Source organism: Gracilinanus agilis, chromosome 3, assembly GCF_016433145.1.
Source record: "Gracilinanus agilis isolate LMUSP501 chromosome 3, AgileGrace, whole genome shotgun sequence".
NCBI classification, from domain to species: Eukaryota; Metazoa; Chordata; class Mammalia; order Didelphimorphia; family Didelphidae; genus Gracilinanus; species Gracilinanus agilis.
In genome coordinates, this window is record NC_058132.1 from 337020025 (window position 1) to 337041049 (window position 21025).

At 37.7% G+C, this 21025-nt stretch overlaps 1 protein-coding gene across 3 annotated transcripts in view; it reads left to right on the forward strand.

The window, feature by feature from the left end:
• Positions 1 to 3799: 3799 nt before the first annotated feature.
• LRCH3 (leucine rich repeats and calponin homology domain containing 3) overlaps positions 3800 to 21025 on the forward strand; it is a 131772-nt gene continuing 114546 nt past the window's right edge. For all 3 annotated transcript variants that reach the window (XM_044670022.1, XM_044670024.1, XM_044670023.1), the window contains exon 1: positions 3800 to 4055. In XM_044670022.1, the coding sequence (XP_044525957.1) occupies positions 3800 to 4055 (256 nt within the window). The remainder of the gene's footprint in view (positions 4056 to 21025) is intronic.

A 21025-nucleotide genomic window follows, 5' to 3' on the forward strand; every position in this document is an offset into this window, starting at 1 on the left:
GCAGGTTAATTTTTCTATGAAACCATTTTGGACACAGACAAGTCAGTAACTCAATATGCAGGAACTCGGGCTTCCCTGGTGACTACTTCCTATAAAGAGTAGTATACACATAATCATTTTCCATTCATTCCTCTACATCTAGCTTTAATTATTGAAACCTAAAACAACATTGTCTAATTTTTACTAATAGTTTTCTGGAATTTTTTTTCTTTTTGAAGAAATAAGGATGTCTAAAGCCAGAAAGTTATTCTATGTCAATTTCATAAATCAAGATTGGGATAAGTGAAAGGGCAGAAAACGGCTTTTATTCCTTTTTAACATTTTGTCTTACCCCAATTTGTATGGCTGTCCAATACGTAACTTTGCTATTTTCTGCTGTAAAAAGTGAAGTATGGTTTAATCTCCCCACAAAGGAAGTTCCCATTTAGAACACTCTGGAAATCCCCTTTTTTATTTCCTACTCAAGTTTGTGACACAATTCATCTGATTTAAGCCTTAACAATAGACACCAAGATTTGAAATAATTCAAATCTGCAAAACCAGTGTTAATAAGCATACTGTTGCTTATATTACTCTTAAATAAAAATGTTGATACAGCAAAATGGTCTTCGTTGAATTAGCCCCATGGCAACTGTAATACCTCTTAGGGATGGAAAGCCCCAGTGCTGAGCAAATGATGTATTAAGAATAAGTTTGACCAGAATGTGATATAAGTGTAGAAGAAATAAGTTTCAAATATGCTCTCCTATAAAGTGTAAATGTAAGGGTTGATTATTAAGAATTCTAGTAAAGTGAAAGGATTAATAAGGAGTATCATCTTAATTTTTTATTAAACCAAGAAGATGGCCATAGTGATTCCTGTTGGGTAGAGAGATGAAAAAATTGGGCTGGACTTTGTGTGTTTGGTTTTTTGTTTTGGGCTTATTGCTTACAGAAGGTGGATAGCTTAAGTTCTGCAATGTATCTGAAAACAAACTGAAAAGTCCATGGCACTAGTTCTAACCCTAAATTGCCTTTTTTTTCCCTATTCCTCCTTTTCGGCAACAGAACAGCATTTGAGGAAGATGTAGACCTTTGCAGAACTGAACCATTACAAATTATGACCAAAAATTTTTCATTCATTCTTTAGTACCAAAGGGGAGCCAGACCTTTTCTGTTCTCAGAGAGTCTCCAACTGTTGATTCTACCTATTCCCGGACTCCCACCATCTTTCTTATGGAAATTTTGAGGTCATCTGTAATTCAACTCAGTATTTATTAAAGATCTATTATTTTCCAGTGTCTATGCTAGGCAATGGTGATATAAAGGCAAAATCAGTTGACCTTACCCTGTACTCATCTGGCAAAAGTTTTATCTTTTCCCTCTAGTCTTCTTGGAGAAGTCAAGATAAGCTTAAATGAACCCTATGTTCCATTCACATCAGCCTCTTGGGGTGGGGGAGTGTTAATTTCCCTCATACTTAATAATTTTTAAATTACATGCTTTATTTTTTAAAACCCTTGCTTTGTCTTAGAATCAATACTATGTATTGGCTCCCAAGGCAGAAGAGCGGGTAAGGGCTAGACAACAGGGGTTACATGACTTGCCCAGGGTCACACAGCTAGGAAGTGTCTGAGGCTAGATTTGAACCCAGGACCTCCCATCTTTAGGCCTGGCTCTAAAAACACTGAGCCACCTACATGCTTTATTTATGCATATTTTAATATGCATACTTATGCATATTAAACCCCCTACCCCCCAACCCTAAAAGACCAACTTCCATGTGTATTTAACACACTTTTCCTTCCCTTTTCTAATTTTAGATTTTTCAATTCATTTCATTGGCATTCGTCTTTATTTGTTTCGTTAAGGACAGTCTAGTTTCTCCAACGAGATTAACATAATCATCTTGTTCAGGAATGGGGTCCTTCAGGTCATTTCCTCACGGACTGCACACAGGTTTTCCTTAAATTCTTGAAGTTGAGATTTACTCCATGCAGCAGTAGGCGGCGCTAAAGTGACAAAAGTATATATTTGTAATAAGTTCTTTGCAGTGAGATCTCTATGCATGAAATTGAAGTAATTTCTCTTGAATAATCTCATTTTTGGCTCAGCTTGACCAGCTGTAACTCCCTGAATTCTAATTTTGCCCAAAATCTTCTTCCATGTTCAGTTTTAAAGAGTTCCAAATCCAAAATATAGACTTATTTGGATTTGAATAACCAGTAAATTCAACAAATATTAAATCACCAGCTGGCCATAAGTGAGGAACTCTGCTGGTGTAGTAGTGGGGAAGGGCATGAACACAGACAAGTATACAAGGTAGAGAGCGGGGAATTTAGAAAGCGATATTGAGAGATCATCGGGACAATTTACCTGAATGTCACAATGCTGTCCTATTTAGTAAAGCCAGAAAATCCTACTTAATAGGACAATTAGGATGTATTTATGCTAGGACTACAGAAACGGATAATATGTATTTAATAATTGGAGTAATCTGATGGTTAAAACGTTTGCCAGAGGGGTGGGTGCCAGAATGGCTATTTTCCAAGAAAGTCGGACAGCAGAACTTTTTTTTTTTTTTTTTTTACTCTGAAACCTCCAGCTCCTCCCACAGAGAAGTGCATCAAGCAGCCAAGTTCTGGCTTATGCCCTAGCAACAGATAATAAATACACAACCACTTTGATCTAAGGTCCCTCACAGTGCTTTCTCCATCACTAAGCAGTTGTCATTGCCGGTTCCTTGCCTACCTTCAAGTTTTATTCCTCCCCCACAGTTCTCTCTGAGGAGCTTAGGTGAGGAAAAGCCAAGAAAGACCTTTGCAAAGTAAAAGGGTCCCCAATTATTTTTGTAAGGAAAAGGTGCTTTTTTAGTTCCCCAGTCTTGAGGTGGGGAATGGAGGTGTTGATTTCTTTTTTTTTAGTCGAAGTTTCAGGGCTGAGAGAATATAGATATCTAAAAACATGACTTGGTAGTCATAAAGTAAACAATGGGGTGAGCAGATGAGCAGCAACTTAACAGTATTTTAAAAAAACTATTTATTTTGGGTGGCAGCTGGGTGGCTCAGTGGATTTTGAGCCAGACCTAGGAGATCCTAGGTTCAAATTTGATCTCAGACACTTCCTAGCTGGGTGACCCTGGGCAAGGCACTTGATCCCCATTGTTTAGCCCTTACCACTGATGCCTTGGAGCCAATACACAGTATTGACTCCCAAGACGGAAGGTAAGGGTTTAAAAACAAACAAACAAACAAAAAAAACCCTACCTATTTTTAATTCCAGAAAATTTCATTCTCAAGGCATGTAGGTATTTCTTTTGTGATTACATGTCATTGCTCAAAGCTTCAGATGGACTAACAGAAGGGACTTGATTTTCAAACCCTGCCTAGGGTAAGGCTTATAAATACCTAAAGTCCTCCACTTTCCGCTGAAAATTACTGCAAACCCAGAGAAAGAATATAGGGCAGCAGCAATTAGTTAAGCATTGTACTAGGTAAAGGCTTCCAGTCTACTGATTAAGAACCTCTGGTCTAGAAGGCTGGTGGAAATCCATGTGACATCCACGGAGTTCATTCCAATACAAGGTGCACGCAAACATCGGAACTGCTCAACTTTTTACACTAACAAATCAAAACTCCAGCTGCTGGGGACCTCAAAAACGCAAACGTCCCCCACGGCCCAACAACCCGGCTTCGCGCGCAGGCGCAGGTGCCAGCTTAGCGGTGCTGGGGCCCAAGCCTGCTGCCTCTTCCCCCTCCCATCCTTGTGCCTTTCTGGACGCATGCGCCCTCTCTCCGGCCCGAGAGAAGTCGGCTGGGAAATGGCGGCCGCGGGGATAGTAGCTGTTGCTGCCGCTGCCGAAAACTCAGGACTAGTAGCTTCGAGTGGCAATTTCTGCGGGGTCAACTGCGGCCCAAGTCCCGGAACAGGCTCGGGCCCGGCCTCGTGGAGCCGTTCCCTCGACCGGGCCTTAGAAGAAGCTGCAATAACGGGGTCGCTGAGCCTGAGCGGCCGGAAACTGAGGGAGTTTCCCCGGGGAGCGGCCAACCACGACCTGACGGACACCACCCGGGCCGGTGAGCTGGGGGCCGTGTTGGGAGTGGGTGGTGGGGAGTGCATCATGCCGCGCGGTGGGTGACGGGACGGGACAGGGCGCTCCAGGCTGGGCAGGAATGGAGGGGGGCGAACGCCAGACAGGAGTGAGGAGGAGGGTAGGGGAGACCCGGGGTTCCCAGGATGGGGATTCGGATAACGGAGCTCTGGCCCAAACCAGCGGCTCCTCTCCTCCCCTAAGGGGGCCAGGGCGACGGCGGAAAGCCCTATCTCCGATCTGCGATGGGCAAGGAGGGACCTGACAGCATCCTTTGGATGACAGAAGGATGACTGGTGTGTATATGTAGGATGGGACCGGGCGGGGATTGGTGGTTTCCTATCTTCTCTTAGAAAGTTGCTTCCAAACTACCACTCCCCGAGGGTGTGTGTATATATGTATGTATATGTATGTGTGTGTGGCCGTGTGGCCCCTCCCCTATGGAGAGGCTGCTGAGGCTGTAGGCTTTGAGAGAAATTTTGTACATTTGATTAAGACTTTGGGGCGCCTGCGGATTGTTGATAATCTCTGCATCTTGGGGAAAGGGGTTCTTGCATCCTTCAAATAAACACGCACTTATCTCGTCGCTGCTCCACAGCTTCCCATTGCACACCATTTCTGTCCGGCAATCTCAGCAAACTCAGAAGGGATGTGATTCAGCAGCAGGTAGTCAAGAGTTGTGCTAGGTAAAGGCTTACATCTATTGGGGCCTCAGTCTGTTGGTTAAAGTACCCTGGTTTAGATCAGGAAGTTTTTTGTTTTTTTTTTTAATATGCACCCCCCCCCCCAGTACGTGTAGAAACAATTCTTGACAATTTATTTTTGACATTTAAAAATTTTTTTAAATATTTTCTCTCTCTTTCCCTTCTGTGAGGTGGTGAAGAGTCTGATATAGATTATACTTATCCTTTCATTTAATGCAAATTTCGGTATAGCTCATGTCATGATAGAAGACACATCACACATACAATAGAAATTTCATGAAGGACATATAGTGGAAGATGGCATGTTTTGTAGATATGGAGTTCTTAACATTTTTCCTGTCCTTGGACTACTTTGGCAGTCCCATGAAGTCTATAGAACCCTTTCTATGTATAAAATATTTTTAAAAATACACAAAATTAAATTACAAATGAAACTAATTACATTGAAATACTATTATAAAAAAAGTTTAGGGGCCACAGGTTAAGAACCAGAGGCAGACTATTAGTAAGGACTGTAATAATCTTTGTTATTGTACTGTTACTGGAATAACAATGAGGTGATGGCATTTGAGGTCATTAGGATATATTTAGCTTAAAGAAATGTAGTAAAACCTAGAACCCTGATCCTATATTTTCCTCCTTTCTGTGATTTCCATAATTATACTTATTAAAATTCTTGAGACAGCATGCCCTAATGGATAGAAAGGAGACCTGGGATCCAGAAGGGCCTAGGGTCAGTTGCTGCTTCTGACACATTCTTTAGTGAATGGATGACCCTGGACAAGTGTCTTAGTCACTCAGTGCTTGGGGTTGCAGAGAAGGTGCATTAATACAGAGCAGACCTTTTACTAATGAAGTCAGAAGCCCAGGCCTTGTCATTAATAAGTTCTTAATAACTATGATTCTAGTTCATTCAGAGATTGCTTGATGGCTTTTACTTTTCCGAACTTGTAGATCAACTAATTCTTTCATGCTCCCATTTCTTTCCTTCTACTGATTTATCTTTAAAAGAATTAAGGAGATCCCCTTCAAAGAGAGTCCATATTTTGTCCACTTGATTTTTTGTTTGGCTGATTTGTATGCTTTAACAAAATATTCTCAAATTTTTCAAACCTAGCATTTTACTATTTTGAAAACAAAAAGAAGGGAAAGCTATGTTAGAAATGCATCATTTTTCTTTCATACCTGTCTTCTGCAACTTTTTAGAAGCCAAATGTGTCTAGTGATGGCAAGTTAAAACACATTAGGTTTTCCTTGTTTAAAATATAGCATTCTCCTAAGGTAGATTTTTAAAAATATACCCAGTTATAGGTTTAAACAAAAAGAAAACTTGGCCTCTAGTTTTGACTTATCATTATGAATTCCCTGCACAGCTGTGTTTGAGGAAATTAAATATGCTTTATTTTTTGTAAGGTGTTTTTGTTCACAAAAGAATGAATAACATTTTGCTTCTTATTCAAAATGAAAACAATAGCATGCATAATTTATTAATGATGAGACTGGTAGTCTGTTTATTTCTACTCACTTTTATATGAACAAGGTACAGAAAAACCTTATGTTAGATTTGTGTAATTTCTGCATTTGGTACAAATCCATTTAAGGTTGACATAATATGCACTACCATTTATATTAGAATAGTGAGCAAAGTAAAACTAATATAACTTGGTTTGTGTTGATGGAAATTAGAGGAAAGTTTTTTTAAACACCAGCTTGGTTGTTATATGAAACTCATTTGTGATTCTGGTGGTGGCTGTTCTAATGATTAGAAATTATGTTGTGCATTTGCTTTCCCTTTTTATTTTGTAATCTTGAGTATCTAATCTCACATAATGTATATAATTTATTTCTGTTTCCTTCATTCTATACTGCTTTTTTAGGAAATTGAATAGTCCTCTAAGTAGCAGTTTGATTGTAATTTGTATTTTGTAAATTATCAGTCTTAAAATTGAAAGTTGCTTGCCCTGCTAAACCTGAGTAGTCAGTCACTGGCCTTAGGCCTGCTTATTTTTTTTTTCTTTTTTTAAAATTTCATTTAATTGATTAAGAAAATTTTCCCATGTTAACATGATTCATGTTCTTTCTCTCCCCTCCTCCCACTCCTCTCCTGTAGCCAACATACAGTTTCACTCGGTTTTACATGTCATTGATCAAGACCTATTTCCATATTATTGATATTTGCACTAGGGTGATCATTTAGAGTCTATATCCCCGATCATATCCCCATCAACCCATATGATCAAGCGGTTGTTTTTCTTCTGGGCTTCTATTCCCACAGTTCTTTCTCTGGATGTGGATAGCGTTCTTTCTCATAAGTCCCTCAGAATTGTCCTGGATCATTGCATTGCTGCTAGTAGAGAAGTCCATTACATTCAATTGTGTCACAGTATATTTGTCTCTGTGTATAATGTTCTCCTGGATCTGCTCCTTTCACTGCATCAATTTCTGGAGATCATTCCAGTTCACATGGAGTTCCTCTAGTTCATTATTCCTTTTGGCAAAATAGTATTCCATCACCAACAGATAACCATAATTTGTTCAGCCATTCCCCAATCGAAGGGCATCCCCTCATTTTCCAATTTTTTACTACCACAAAGAGCGCTGCTATAAATATTTTTGTACAAGTCTTTTTTTCCTTATGATCTCTTTGGGGCATAAACCCAGCAGTGGTATGGCTGGATCAAAAGGCAGACAGTCTTTTAAAGTCCTTTGGGCATAGTTCCAAATTACCATCTAGAATGGTTGGATCAATTCACAACTCCACCAGCAATGCATTAATGTCCCAATTTTGCCACATCCCCTCCAACATTTATTACTTTCCTTTGCTGTCATATTAGCCAATCTGCTAGGTGTGAAGTGGTACTTCAGAGTTGTTCTTAGGCCGACTTATTAAATGACAGTATCTAAATCTGTAACTCATGGCTGCAATTTCCTTATTTTTTTACAAAGGTGACTGTAGTAGTTGACTTGGTAGTGTTTTTGTTGCCTGTCATTTCATTATTACTTCATTGAGCCTGAAGCTAATGAACATGTTGCTAAAATTTTTTACCTTATTTGTTGTCTACTACTTTGAAGTAGTTTTAGGAGATCCTCATTGAAGTTTAAGGAAATGTATTTACTTGGCAAGAGTAGACTTCCAAGGCCTTTGCTGATGGGATACAATACTTAAGTAAAAGTTTTCTTGTATAGCAATCTATTCATAGTCATGGTTAATTTATTATGTTTTAAATTTATTAAAATGTTTTGCCCCTTTTGTTGACATTTTTAGTATAATATTTTGATGCTTTTATTTTTATCCAAACTCTTTTAAAAATATTTTATAATTTCAGAATATATCTTTAGTTGGTTTTTGTACCTCTTTTGTTCTTCACATCATATATTCTAGAGCCATGCTTACCATAAACCATACAAAAATTGCACTAGTTTTTCTATAAACTATACAAAATTTGAAAGTGTTATTTGCCTGCTAGCTTTACAGTCCATTAGAGAGCATTATACAATACATATATAATTTGCTATCCTCCAGGAGTTTTACATTCTAGGAACCTTGATACGTGGATACACAGACCATGATTATCTACTGGGAATGTTTAAAATAATCAGATTGATAAAAAACAATTAAAGTGTGGAAGTTATATTTCCAATTCTAATACAAAAGACATGGTGGGAAATATTCAAATAATTTGAGAGATAAATGACAGGATCACAACAATGAACTGAGATTGTTTTAGTGTTTGAAAAACCAGCACTCAAATTTATCAATCTTTGTTTAATTTAGCTTGTTTGAGTTTATATATTAAAAGATATCATGTCTTAGTGAGAAGTTACAGTAGTTCTACTAGAAAGTTGTATGACTGTGACCAAAATAATTTAATCTCACTGAGTTTTAGTTTTTTCATCTGTTAAATAAGTAAATTGGACTAAACATATTCATTCCATAGACCTTTCCAGTTCTAAGATTATATGAGGAGACATAGGCCTTATTCTTAATGAAAGGAATATGTCTAAAAGTCTGGTATCCAGAAGGCTTAAGGATTTTGATAATCCAAATTATGGAGGAAATGGGTTTTACAGATGATGCTGTAAACCACTGGGAATTTGGCATCCAACAAGCTATGACTAAAAGGATTTCAGAGAAACAATGTAGCCTTGTTGTTATTAGACAAAATGATTTAGTATTAGAATCCCTCCTTACCTCTCCAATCTCCTCAATTTAGTACTAGAATTGGGTTCCTGGTGAGGTCCAAGCTGATATTAAACTTTTGCAGCCTACTTCAGATACTATTCTGAATTGGATATATTGATTGTATCAATTTTGTTGTACGAGTAAGGACTACTTACTGCAGTTTTTTATCTTTATGTCTAGTGCCTTACAGTAAGTTTTTAATAAATATTTGTTGAAATTGATTGATCAGTGATTCTGGCTGTCTTTCCTTCAGTAAGCAAGCATTTAAAGCCCCTTATTGTGTGTAAGTGAAAGACAAAAAGGGAACAACTACCTTGAAAAAGTTTACACTTTATTGAATGGAAATTTTTTACACATTTACTGGACAATGATATGCACGCAAATAAGTAAATACAAAATATATACAGAATATTACAAATTAAGGTGGTTTTGGTGGGGAGAACATTAGATACTGGGGGAATCAGGATATGCCTCATTTAAGAGGCCTTGAAAGAAACTAAAGATTATAGTCCAGCCCCCTCATTTTACAGATAAGACAGTCAAAGCCCAAAGAGGGTAGCATCTTTCCAAGGACATCTACAGTCATGATAGAAGCAAGATTTGAATGTAGGGTCATGACAGAGGCAAGATTTGAATGTAGGTTCTTGGATTCCAAAATCATTACTTTTTCTCAAAACCCACTTCTCTTTTGAATTTACTTATTATTGATAAAGACACAATTGTCTTTTTAGTCATCCGGATTTGTAATCTCAGTGCCATCCTCAACTTCTCATTCTCATTTATCCTACATTTTCAGTCATTTGCCACATTTAAAAATTTCTTTCTCCACAAAATCTCTTGAATATATTTCCTTTCCACTCATAGCCACTACCTCATTTCAGACCCTCATCACCTCTGGCCTAGACTATTATAATAATCTTCTATTGGTCTCCCTTTCTCCAGTTTTCCCTCAAAACAGTCTGTCTTCCACACAGCTAACAAAGTGATTTTCCAGAAATATAGATCTAACCACGTCATTTCCTTATTCAGCAACTTCCAATGACTCCCCAGTACTACAAAGATAAAATGTAACTTTCTCTGTTTGGCATTTAAACATCTTTGAAATCTGACCCTTTCTAAACCTTTGATTTTTCTTACACATTACTCTCATCTACACACTTTATCAGACAGCCATATTGCCTCACTTGCTGTTCCTTACATTCCTAACCTCCATCTCTTCTCTCTATGCCATTCTAGAGACCTAGAAATGCTCTTGACTCATGTTGACTTCTTATTTTCCCTGGCTTCCTTTAATGCTCAACTATTGCCAGTGTCCTTTTTCGATTCCCTCTGCTGCTAGTATTGCCTTTTTCCTTAAATCTTCCTTTCATCTATTCTGTGTATCTCATATGTACTGGTTTATGTACTTCTTGTCTCCCCTTTGGGAATGCAAGGTCCTTAAAGAAGATCATTGTTTTGTGTTTGCATTCCATCTCCATCATTAAGTACAATGTCTGGTATATAGTAAGTGTTTTAAAAATGTGTACTGAAAGGTTGAATGATTATGAATAAATATGTGCATATATGTATATATTTAGATCAAGACCCTAGTCCTATTTTATTTTATTTTGCTTCTAAAAAGACTAATATCACTCTGGGTAGATTAGGTACTGCTAACATGAATAAACTGTGGGGAAACATGTTCCTGTAGGAAACAATGTCGTTTCTAAGCTGGACAGTGGAACACTTACTCAACTTGCAGTACTCAGTAGAATATTTCAGTCAATAACCTGAACTAGCTGAATGGCCAAACCCAAAGGGAAATGATTAATGTAACATTGTTAACCCAGAGGGGGCTCTCTAGAAAAATGCCTAGGCCTCTGTACTTTGGCCTGTTCTGTTCTGTCATTTTAGTCACTTGAATGGTGTAGATGGCTTGCTTTTCAAGCTTGCAAATGACACAAAACTGGAACCATTAGCTAATACATCTAACATGAGGATCTTGACAGGGGAGGTGTGACTGTACAACAGACCAGGGGATTTTAATGGAATACAAGCTCTATATAAGTAGACAATATGACAAGACAACTAAGAAAGGCCTGTATAGTAGTAGGCAGCATCAATAGAAACTCATTGTCTAGAAAATGGAGTAATATGTGAGAAGTAATAATAGGAAGAAGTAATAGTCTTCTTGTATTCTAGCCTAGTCATCCCATAACACAATAATGCATTCAGTCTGGGCCCTACATTTTTGGGATGACATTGATAAATTGGGCTACATGATGAGGAGAGTAGGCTTTTCAGTAGCTACATAGGGAAAGAATTGGGCTATTGTATCAGTGTGAGAACTGGAAATCACAATTTAAAAGGATTGATTGAAGGAACTGGGGATATTTAGTTTAGAGCTTGGGGATATATGGGATACATGGAATTTTTCAAGTATTTGAAGGACTGTCATATGGAAAACAGATTAGATTTGTTTTTCTTGACCTCGAAGGGCAGAGCTAGGTAGGCATAACAGAGGAACATTTTGGGGCGTCGTCAATGAAGTGATGTTGTTACTGTGTTTGATATTTCAACTCTACAAATATAGGATGGGGAAGGTGTAACTACACAGCGGACTAGGGGATTAGTGGACTACAAACTCAATATGAATAGACAGTATAACATGACAGCCTAGAACAGCCAATATAAAAGCAGACAACATCAATAGAAACTCATTGTCTAGAATGTGGTGTAATGTGTAAGGAGTAATAATAGGAAGAAGTAATAATTTTCTTAGCTTAGTCATTTTATAACTGAATAATGAATTCAGACTGGATCAGTTGAATTTCTAAACTAAGATCAGACTCATAAATTAGGAAAGTTACTATGAGAGCAATATGAAAGTTGGTCTCTGGAACTGAAGACCTTAATTTAAATTCTGCCTTTAGTAGTTAATCACCTGAGAGACCTTGAGCAAGTCATTTAACCTCTCTAGGACTCAGCTTCTTCAACTGTGAAAAAAATGAGGGAATTGGATTAGATGGCTGATATCAGTGACTGTGAACCTTTTAGAGAGGGAATGCCACACTCCCGCCACACCTTACCCCACCCCTTTACCCCACTCAGGAGAAGAAGGAAGGGCTCTCAAGGGGCAGATGATGTGAAGAAATGTCCTTAGGCCAGTGTGGAGAGGGGAAGGGGAATGGCTGAGCACTTGCTCCCCTTCAGCTCTGCCTCAGGGCGCTGTTTCCACAGTCGTGCACCCCTCTGCACTGGGTCCTCACTCAAGGTCCACTCCTGTGCTCAGGATCCGAGTCAGCTCCTGCGCTCAGGATGGGTGGATGCAAGAGCCTGCGCTTGTGCCTACACTCAGGGTCTGTGTTCAAAGTCCATGCGTTCTTTAGCCTCTTCGGGTCTTAAGTTTTGCTGCTCTCAGGAACAGGCCCTGGTGACCCCAGGTAGCTGCCAAGGACTTAATGGGTGCCCCACGCTTGCTCTAGCTCTTGTGCGCTGGCTTTGGCACTGTAGGTGGTGGGGGGTGGGGGAGGGGGTTGCTCAGCTCGCGTTTTAGTGAGCTGTTTCACCCCTTTATAGCATGGAAATGCCCCAATTCCACGTACCTTCAATGCTGCGCCCTGTTGTGGAGACCCTTCATTCCTCTGGATTTGTTTTTATGTCTTCTTGAGGAGTCCTATATGTTTCGGTTAGGAGAGGTTAAGCAGCTGTTTTTTACTCAGCCGCCATCTTAACCAGGAAGTCCAGTATCTCAACATTTTCTTTTAATAAAGTGTCAAACAGCATATTTCAAATGTAATCCAGACCTATTCACCCTCCCTTAAAATTTTCCTATTTCTGTTGAGAGTACCACCAAACTTTCAGTCATTCAGATTCACAACCTTGGAGTCATCCTTGACCATTCATTCTCCCTCATCCCCAATTTGCAGTCAATTTATAAGCCTTCTTCATTGTATTTCTACAATGTATTTCACATCTTCTGCCTTACATGACCACCACCTTACTTGACCTTTCTTTTCTTCATTACTTTTACTTTTCTAATTTTTCTTCTGACTTATGGTCTCTTTCTTTTTTAATACATTCTTTTTAGAGCTTTAAAAGTCTTCTGAATCACAAATTGATCATGTTAATTCCATGCTTAGGAAGCATCAGTGCTCCTTATTAACTCAAAGCTAATATAAACTCAGATTGATATTTAATGCCCTTCAGAAACCAACTCCCTCTTCCTACCTTTCCAGGATTATTGTATAGTATTGTTTTTCATGAAGTATGAATTCCATCCAAATTGGACCACTTGCTTTTCCCTAAATTCAGCATCTTTGCCCCTAACTAGCCATGTGACAAGTCACTCAACCTGTGATCTCAGAACAACAGGAGCTCTAAATCATTTTTGTGTCATGAGATCCCTTTGGCAGACTAGTGAAGTCTCTTCTCAGAATCTTTCAAATACATAATAATACACAATAAAATACATAAGATTAGAAATAGATTATATTGAATTATATATTCTATTGAAATCTAGTTACCAAAATAATTTCTTAAGTTGATGGATAATAGATTAACAGCCCTGGGATTAAAAGATATTTCTTGCCTAAATGGTAAGAAAATCATATGGAAGAAAAGAGTAAAGTCATTTGTTGTAAACTAAAGCCTATATAAATGAAAACTAGTAAATTTTAAAGTAACATCATTGTAGCTTACATTTATTTAAGTGTTTTTATCCCATTTGGTCTTGTTATTACTCTGTGAAGTTAAGTAGTAGTGAAATCATTAGTCTTCTAAGGGGTAGAACTGGAGTGGGAACCTACCCACATAGTTCCAACTCCCAATTCAAGCCCTTTTTTCATTTCACCATAACAGTGCCTAGGAAGTTGCATAAGTGTAAAGAAAAGTTGGTTTATTCAAACTGTACTTAGAAATTGAGGCTTTCATACTTATTGAAACTTTTTATAATTCATATTTAAATAGCTCTTTAATGTTTACAAACTGCTTTCCTCATAATAGATTGAGATGTAAGTAGTATATGTATTATTGTATTTTATAGTTGAGAAAACTGAGGTTTGAAAAAAGTTTTTTGTGGTCACATAGCTAGTAAAATACCAGAGGTAGTATTTGAAACCAGGTCTTAGGATTTTCTCTAGTATTTTTTCCACTGTTATTAGAGTACCTAGTTTCCAATTGTGGTTCCCACAAGAACTCTAACATAACAAAAACAACTTTTATTGAAGAGGATAAGCTCACATTTCCAGCAGAAGAGAGACTTCCAAGACCTTAATGAGTGATCCCTTTTGTTCATATCACATCTGAGATATGCAGCCTAAAGAATCATACAGATCTTCAGACAATTATTGTAGATGAGAGGGCCCTGATGGTCTGCTAGTTAGTTTGGGCTGAGGTCTGAGAAGGTGTTGCCTATATTTCTGCTGGCAGGGTTGTTGTGAGAACCAAATAAAGTAATAATTGTAAAAGCCCTGGCACTTAGTAGGTGTTTAATAAATGCTTATTCTCTTCCCTTTGGGAAAATTATCTCACATAATCAGTATGTACAAGTAGATGTCTATACAAATGACGAAGGGTTGGGAAGGAGCAAGTCAGGCTTGAACCTCACTCTCATCTGAGCTGTTAAAAAAAGGAAGAAAGAACACCAGTACAATGGGGGACAGAAATACATTTCCCTTAGCAAGGAGGTAAGAGGGAAAGAAAATTAGAGGGAGGATAGATTTAGGGAAGTATTAATTCTAAGCAAAACAAACTCTAAGGATGTATAAAAATATTTATAACTTCTCATTGAGGTGCAAGGAATGGGAATCAGAAGGATGCACATAAATTGGGGAATGGTTGAACAATTTGTGGTATAGAAATGCAATAGAATATTATTGTATCAATCTTTTTTTATGCTTACCTTCTATCTCAGTATCAATTCTAAGACAGAAGAGTGGTAAGAGCTAGTGATTTGCCTAGAATCACACAACTAGGAAGTGTCTGAGGTCAGAGTTGAATCTAGTACCTCCTATATCTAGGCCTGGTTCTCAGTCCTCTAAAACACCCAGCAGCCCTCTGTATTGAAGTTTTCCAGCATAATGACCAACTAGGATTCCAGAGGCCTTATGAAAAAACATGTTGCCCCCCCTCCTGAAAGAGAAATGAAGGACTCAGGATGCAAAATAAGAGAAATTTTGTTTTGATTGATTATGTATATTTGTAAAGGGAGGACGTGCTGCACATGTGTGTATGTATGTGCCTGAATCATTTATACAAGTGACTTTTTTCAGCAAGGTGGAAACACAGTTGAGCTTCAAACATAGGGGGTGATTTTGTAGATTAGCCCCCAGTTGTGGCTCAGTAGTGTCACTTTAGGCATGGCCAACACAGTGGCTATCTGTGTCTTAGAATGATAACTTAAATGAGAGGGAAATTCCTTCCCCTTGAATTAGTATAGCATTGTTTCTCTGTCCAAACTCCAGTGTTTCTGAGGATACTCAAAATAAAACCCAGTAAATAGAAGAAAGCAGCTGTACTCTGTGTCCAGGGTACTTTAAGAGGAGAGCTACAAAGATTCACTTAGTTCTCTTCCAACCATAATACTTCCTGTAGTTCTAGTGGTCTGAGTCTGACCTCAGAAGGCCCCCTAAATCCCTATTGGCTCACCCTGACCTTTGTCTTCCAATTCCAATTTAGGTTGCTTGGAATAAGCATTCATGTAGAAAGAGAACAATAAGCAAGACCCATCCCAGACCCTCCTGCCTTCAACTCTGCCCAAGTTTGGTTTTCCAGCCCTAACTCCTGCAGTCCTGTGTAGCAGGGGCAATTTCAACCATAAGGACTCCTATCAATCACCTAATGGTGCAAAAGGTCTTTACCCCAAAACAGCCACTATTTTTAAATGACTTTTGATAATACCTCACTCATTTTCAGTTTATAGAATCTCCTTTTGTTCATTTCCTCTTTTTGGTCCATGCCTGGGAACTTCAAAATTCTGCTGACTATACTAGGTGCAGTATTTGGAGTATCTGGGTTAAAAATGTGGAGTCATCAGGATGACATGGTAGCAAAAAAACAAACAGCCCAACCCTTTTTATTAAAGGGAATAAGCTTGTGTTTCAAACAGTAGGGTTAAACCCCAATAAAGATCCTGCAAATGACCCCTTGTAGAGGAACCATGTATCAATGAATGGAGACTTTCAAGAGTCTGATTAGGGTAAGCCCTTTTATTCACACCAAGGTATGAAACTAATGCACAGAGAGACATTTTGTTTACCCTATATTTTTAGATGAAGTATTTCACAAATTCTCTATCTAAAGTCAGACTGTTTCTTACTTAAATTTATTGGTTATTTACAATTTACAAAATCCTTTTGTAAATAAAGGAAACTTTTAAATCTGACATAAACATTATCTTTGTAAAATTACAAAAAGTTAGTTGTCAAAATCTATTTTAGTTAAACTTTAATATTTTAGAATCTTAATTTGTAATATTTTAGAATCTGGCTTAGAGAGCAAGTTTTCTGATGGCAAGTAATAAACTTCTTTACCAAATTCTTTATACAATGTCATGAAAAGAATAGTTCCTTTACCTATTGTTTGATAATGAAAATCTTTCTATTCTTTTATCCAGAGGTGGATTATGCTGTCACACATACAAAGACTGATTTTTTTATCTTGCTAGTCTGCTAAACAAATTTATAATTCATAGATAGATTAAATAGATAGAATAAGCATGTATTGAGAAGTAGGCCCCACAAGTATTTTATCTCTTTTGAGCCTCAAAACAATCCTTTGAGGTAGGTGATATTATCTCTATTTTATAGTTGAAAATATTGAGGCAAACAGGGATTAAATGACCTGACTAGGATCACCCAGCTAGTAATTATTTAAGACTTTGAACTCAGGTGTTCCTGATTTCAGGCCCAGTGTTCTATCTACTATGCCATATAATTATCCTTGATTTCATTTCCCAGATTTTGTGTATCTCTTTTCCTGACTTGCTATTTGTTTCTTTATTTTCTCTGTTACTTGTCATAGTGACTTTTTTTTTCTCAGATTATGACTCAGTGAACAGAAGTGAAAACTCAAATCAGTCAATTAAATTCTTAAGAAAGAATTCCTCTATTTACATCATATTCCCATTATGGTTAAGAATTCACTTTTTTTCTTTCTTTAACAAAGAAGTTTGGCTAGGATTGGTGAGAATTCTGTATTTTGTTTATTTTCTAATTTTCCCTTTTATCAATCAGTCAATACATAGTTTTTAAGGAGTTGTTTAAGATAATTTTAAGCACTGTGGAAGATACCATGGGGAATATAGAAAAAAACCACAAGATTTGGGTTTTTTCCCCTAGGACAGCCTTAAATTACATGAGATAATGGCAAAAAATATAATACTACTAGCAGTATATAATGAAATTTTATTGTTAAATTCTTTGGTTTAGACTTTTAAGTGGTTTAGGAATAGAGAGGTCCAAATAGATTAGTTAGAAAAGACTTCAGAGGTGAAATAGAGTTCATTTAATCAAAGATTGATACCTTGAGAAGTTAAGATGCCAAGATGGCAGAATAAGGCAGGAATTCCCCGAGCTACCCTAAATTCACCTCTAAACTATTGGAAAAAACCTTAAAAGGAATTTTGGAGCAGCAGAACCAACAAAAAGATGGAGTGTGTAACATGCATGATCTTAAGTGGGGTGACTAACAGATTTCCACAATAACCCCCAGAACTCCAGGAGATGGGGCAGTTGGGGCAGTTAAAAATGTGGGTATAGGGGGCAGCTGGGTAGCTCAGTAGATTGAGAGCCAGGCCTAGAGATCCTAGGTTCAAATCTGGCCTCAGACACTTCCCAGCTGTGTGACCCTGGGCAAGTCACTTAACCCCCATTGCCTAGCCCTTACCACTCTTTTGCCTTGGAGCCAATACACAGTATTGACTCCAAGATGGAAGGTAAGGGTTTAAAAAACAGCCTCCATTTCTTGATCTAAGAGGGGTTTCTGTTACCACTGTTATTCAAGACTGTAACTGCCTCTGGAGGGAGAGGAGAAAGAGTTCTATTCACTGACACCACCACCTCCCTCCCCCACTAGTATAGCCAGCTTAATCTTTTGCTGTGACTCCATTGTCAATCAATACCAATCTGATCCATCCTTACAGTTTGGCCAGCCAGCCTAGGATTTCTGAACTAGAAGAAGCTTATTACATCATGGCTAATTTCCTAAATAGGATGCTCTTCACCTTGTTGCTTTACAGCCTTTGGAAAGGGATTTATAATTTATGGGTGATTTTAATACCCCAATTCTTCATGGAATTGTTTAGGATATATGATTCATACCAATGGCTGACTATAACCATTGGGCAAGCCTTGGCATATATGCCAACTGGAGGGGCAATGCTAGGGTCAATGTTTCAAGCTTACTGGGTTCTGGGAAAGCTAATTGGGCATACTTTTGGCAAGACAGAGGATACCAACCCAGTTATTGAGACACTGAAATAGCAAGTGAAGCTACTCGTTGAGGTTAACAGGCAAATAAGGGAAGATAAAGGACTAGATGCCAAAAGTATTTTACAGCTGGAATTAATTGAGGGGATTACCCATGACAAAACCAAAGATAAAGCCATAGATACAAACACTGAAGAAGAGACAAGAGAGGCTGAGGCTACTACTATAACTATCTTGCCAATAACAGATAGGATGGTTGTCCAACCTGACTGTGATCGTACATGTTAAAGGGTATAAGCCATTTCCTGGGGAAAACCTAGAGATCTTAAAAAGGAGGTTCCCACAGTATTATTTAAATCCACACAAGTCAATAAAAGAATATGATGGCTGTGTATCTCTATAATCCAACTTTTGAAGACGTGGAACTGCTTTGGACTGAGCTGTACACCCCCAGTGAAAGGGCAAAGTTCATTGCAGAGACTAGGAGCAACCCCCATGTACTACCTTATGAACCAAGGAAGCAGAATTAATTTTTGAAGTAAAGGACAAGGGCTATGGCAGTTATGACAAAGGGAAAAGTGGAAAAATGGAGCTGGGAAATGCAGTAATTAATTATGGACTTGCTGATATAAAACATAATTACAAGGAAAAGACTGAAGAAGAATTGCATGTGGAAAAGGTCCCTCCACACCCAGGAGCAGAGCCCAGCTTTAACATAAAGTTAAATTATGAAATAGGCTAGAAAAATGAACAAGAAAACCAAAAAATTAACCTGGCCATAAAAAGATGTTGTGGTGGCAGGGAAAGTAAAATACAAACTAGAAGATGACAACAGTTTAAAATCAGCTATATGTGAACTCAAAAAGGAGTTTAAAGATCAAATAAGAAAGATACAAGAAACACTGGGAAAAGAGATGAGTGATACAAGAGACTAATGAGAGAAAAGGAGAAGTTAAGGGAGTTGGTCACTATAATATATAATTTTACTTTTTACTACATTTTATTAAGTATTCGAATTATAATTGTGTTATTGTTAAGTGATATTTTCTCTTTTTAAACAATTTAATCTATTATTATGTGGTCAGTTATCAGCATTTTTATTTCCTTTAGATTTAAGCACAGAAATAATAACTGGAAAAAATCCATAAGTCACTATTAGCACTGTGCCTGGTACATAATAGGTGCTTAATGAATGTTAATTAAGTATTGAGTATTTTGGCCTCGATTTTATTCCATGAGATTCCCATGCAATTAAATATGTTTTGAAATCAAACTTTTGTTGGATTGTAATAGCTGTTTGTTAAATATAAATGAAATCTTAGAAAAACAAGTTTAAAAATCATCCTTGGCTCCTTACCACCAGTGAGCAATGAAAACTTCTTGGCTTTGCATTTATAACTTTTCACAATCTGGCTCTGGCCTAAAGTCTTCCAAGATTATTTCATGTTCACTTTCATGCATACCATATTCTAACCAGTATGTTATTTCCCATTTCCCACTTCTTTGGTTTTGCACAAGAAACCATCTTCCATACCTGGAGTATTCTGTCCTCTCTGCTTCTTAGAATTCTTAACTTCTTTTGAAGATGAAGTCACAGACCAACTCCTGTAGGAAACTTTTCATGATTGCCTTTAATTATTAATGTTCTCTTCCTGCTTAAGTTTTCTGGTTACTTGCTTAAATGTATCCCACTAACATCCCACTGTAAAGTGGGTCTGTTTTTCATTTTACCTTTGTTTCATTTTGTACAAGGAAATGTACATTGCATATATACTCGTTGAATAAATTAAATAGTCAACTAATCATTCTACTGGCATTTATTAAAAGTGCTTACTTATGAGCCATCAAGGATCTTAAATTCTTATAGAGGAAAACAACACATAAAAGGAAACTGAAAAGGCCTTGGAGGGAATCAGCATCCAGCTCTGGGCCATAGTAAAGAGGAATGAGACATAGTTGTCCTGGGTACCCTCCATCAAAGGAGATTGTAACGATTAAAAATGATAAAGGCTGATATTATGAGAGAAAATAATATTTTAATTGCCATGGCCATGTTGATAAAAAAAACATATGTAAGACCACGCGCCTGATAAAACTATTCAAAAAATACCGCCAGTGCCCATCTTGTCTGCGTAGCCAAAGAGCGCATATCAATCCCAACCTCCGAATTTAAGCTGAGCTGCCCTATATGTTGGTTCCCGTTCTGTGACGTCATCCCCTCAGAAACCGGAAACCCATTGGATCATGGAAAATGTAGTCTCAAATTCCCCCACATGTCCACAGGAAGTTTGTCAAACACTACATATCTTGAGGCTCAATATTTCCAAATAGAACCCCAAGAGATTTTAACTAACACAGGATTTTGGTAGGGTCATCTAATCTAGGGAAGAAGCTGTCAATAGGGCTAAGGTATTATGTGCTTTCAATGTGTGAATTCCAGAGCTAGAGTGAGGCATTAGGGTGAGGAGCTAGCACATGATAGATCTGGAAAGCAGTCTGGAGAGGACTGAGGGTTAAATATATCCTTGGATCTTTTGTGTGTATATCAAGCTTTATCATGTGGCTAAGTAGCAGTATATAAAGATGAAGGACTAGACCTGTGACTCATTGTTGTAGGGAAATCTCCCAGATGAGGAAAATTCGTTTTTTGCTAATACAAGTC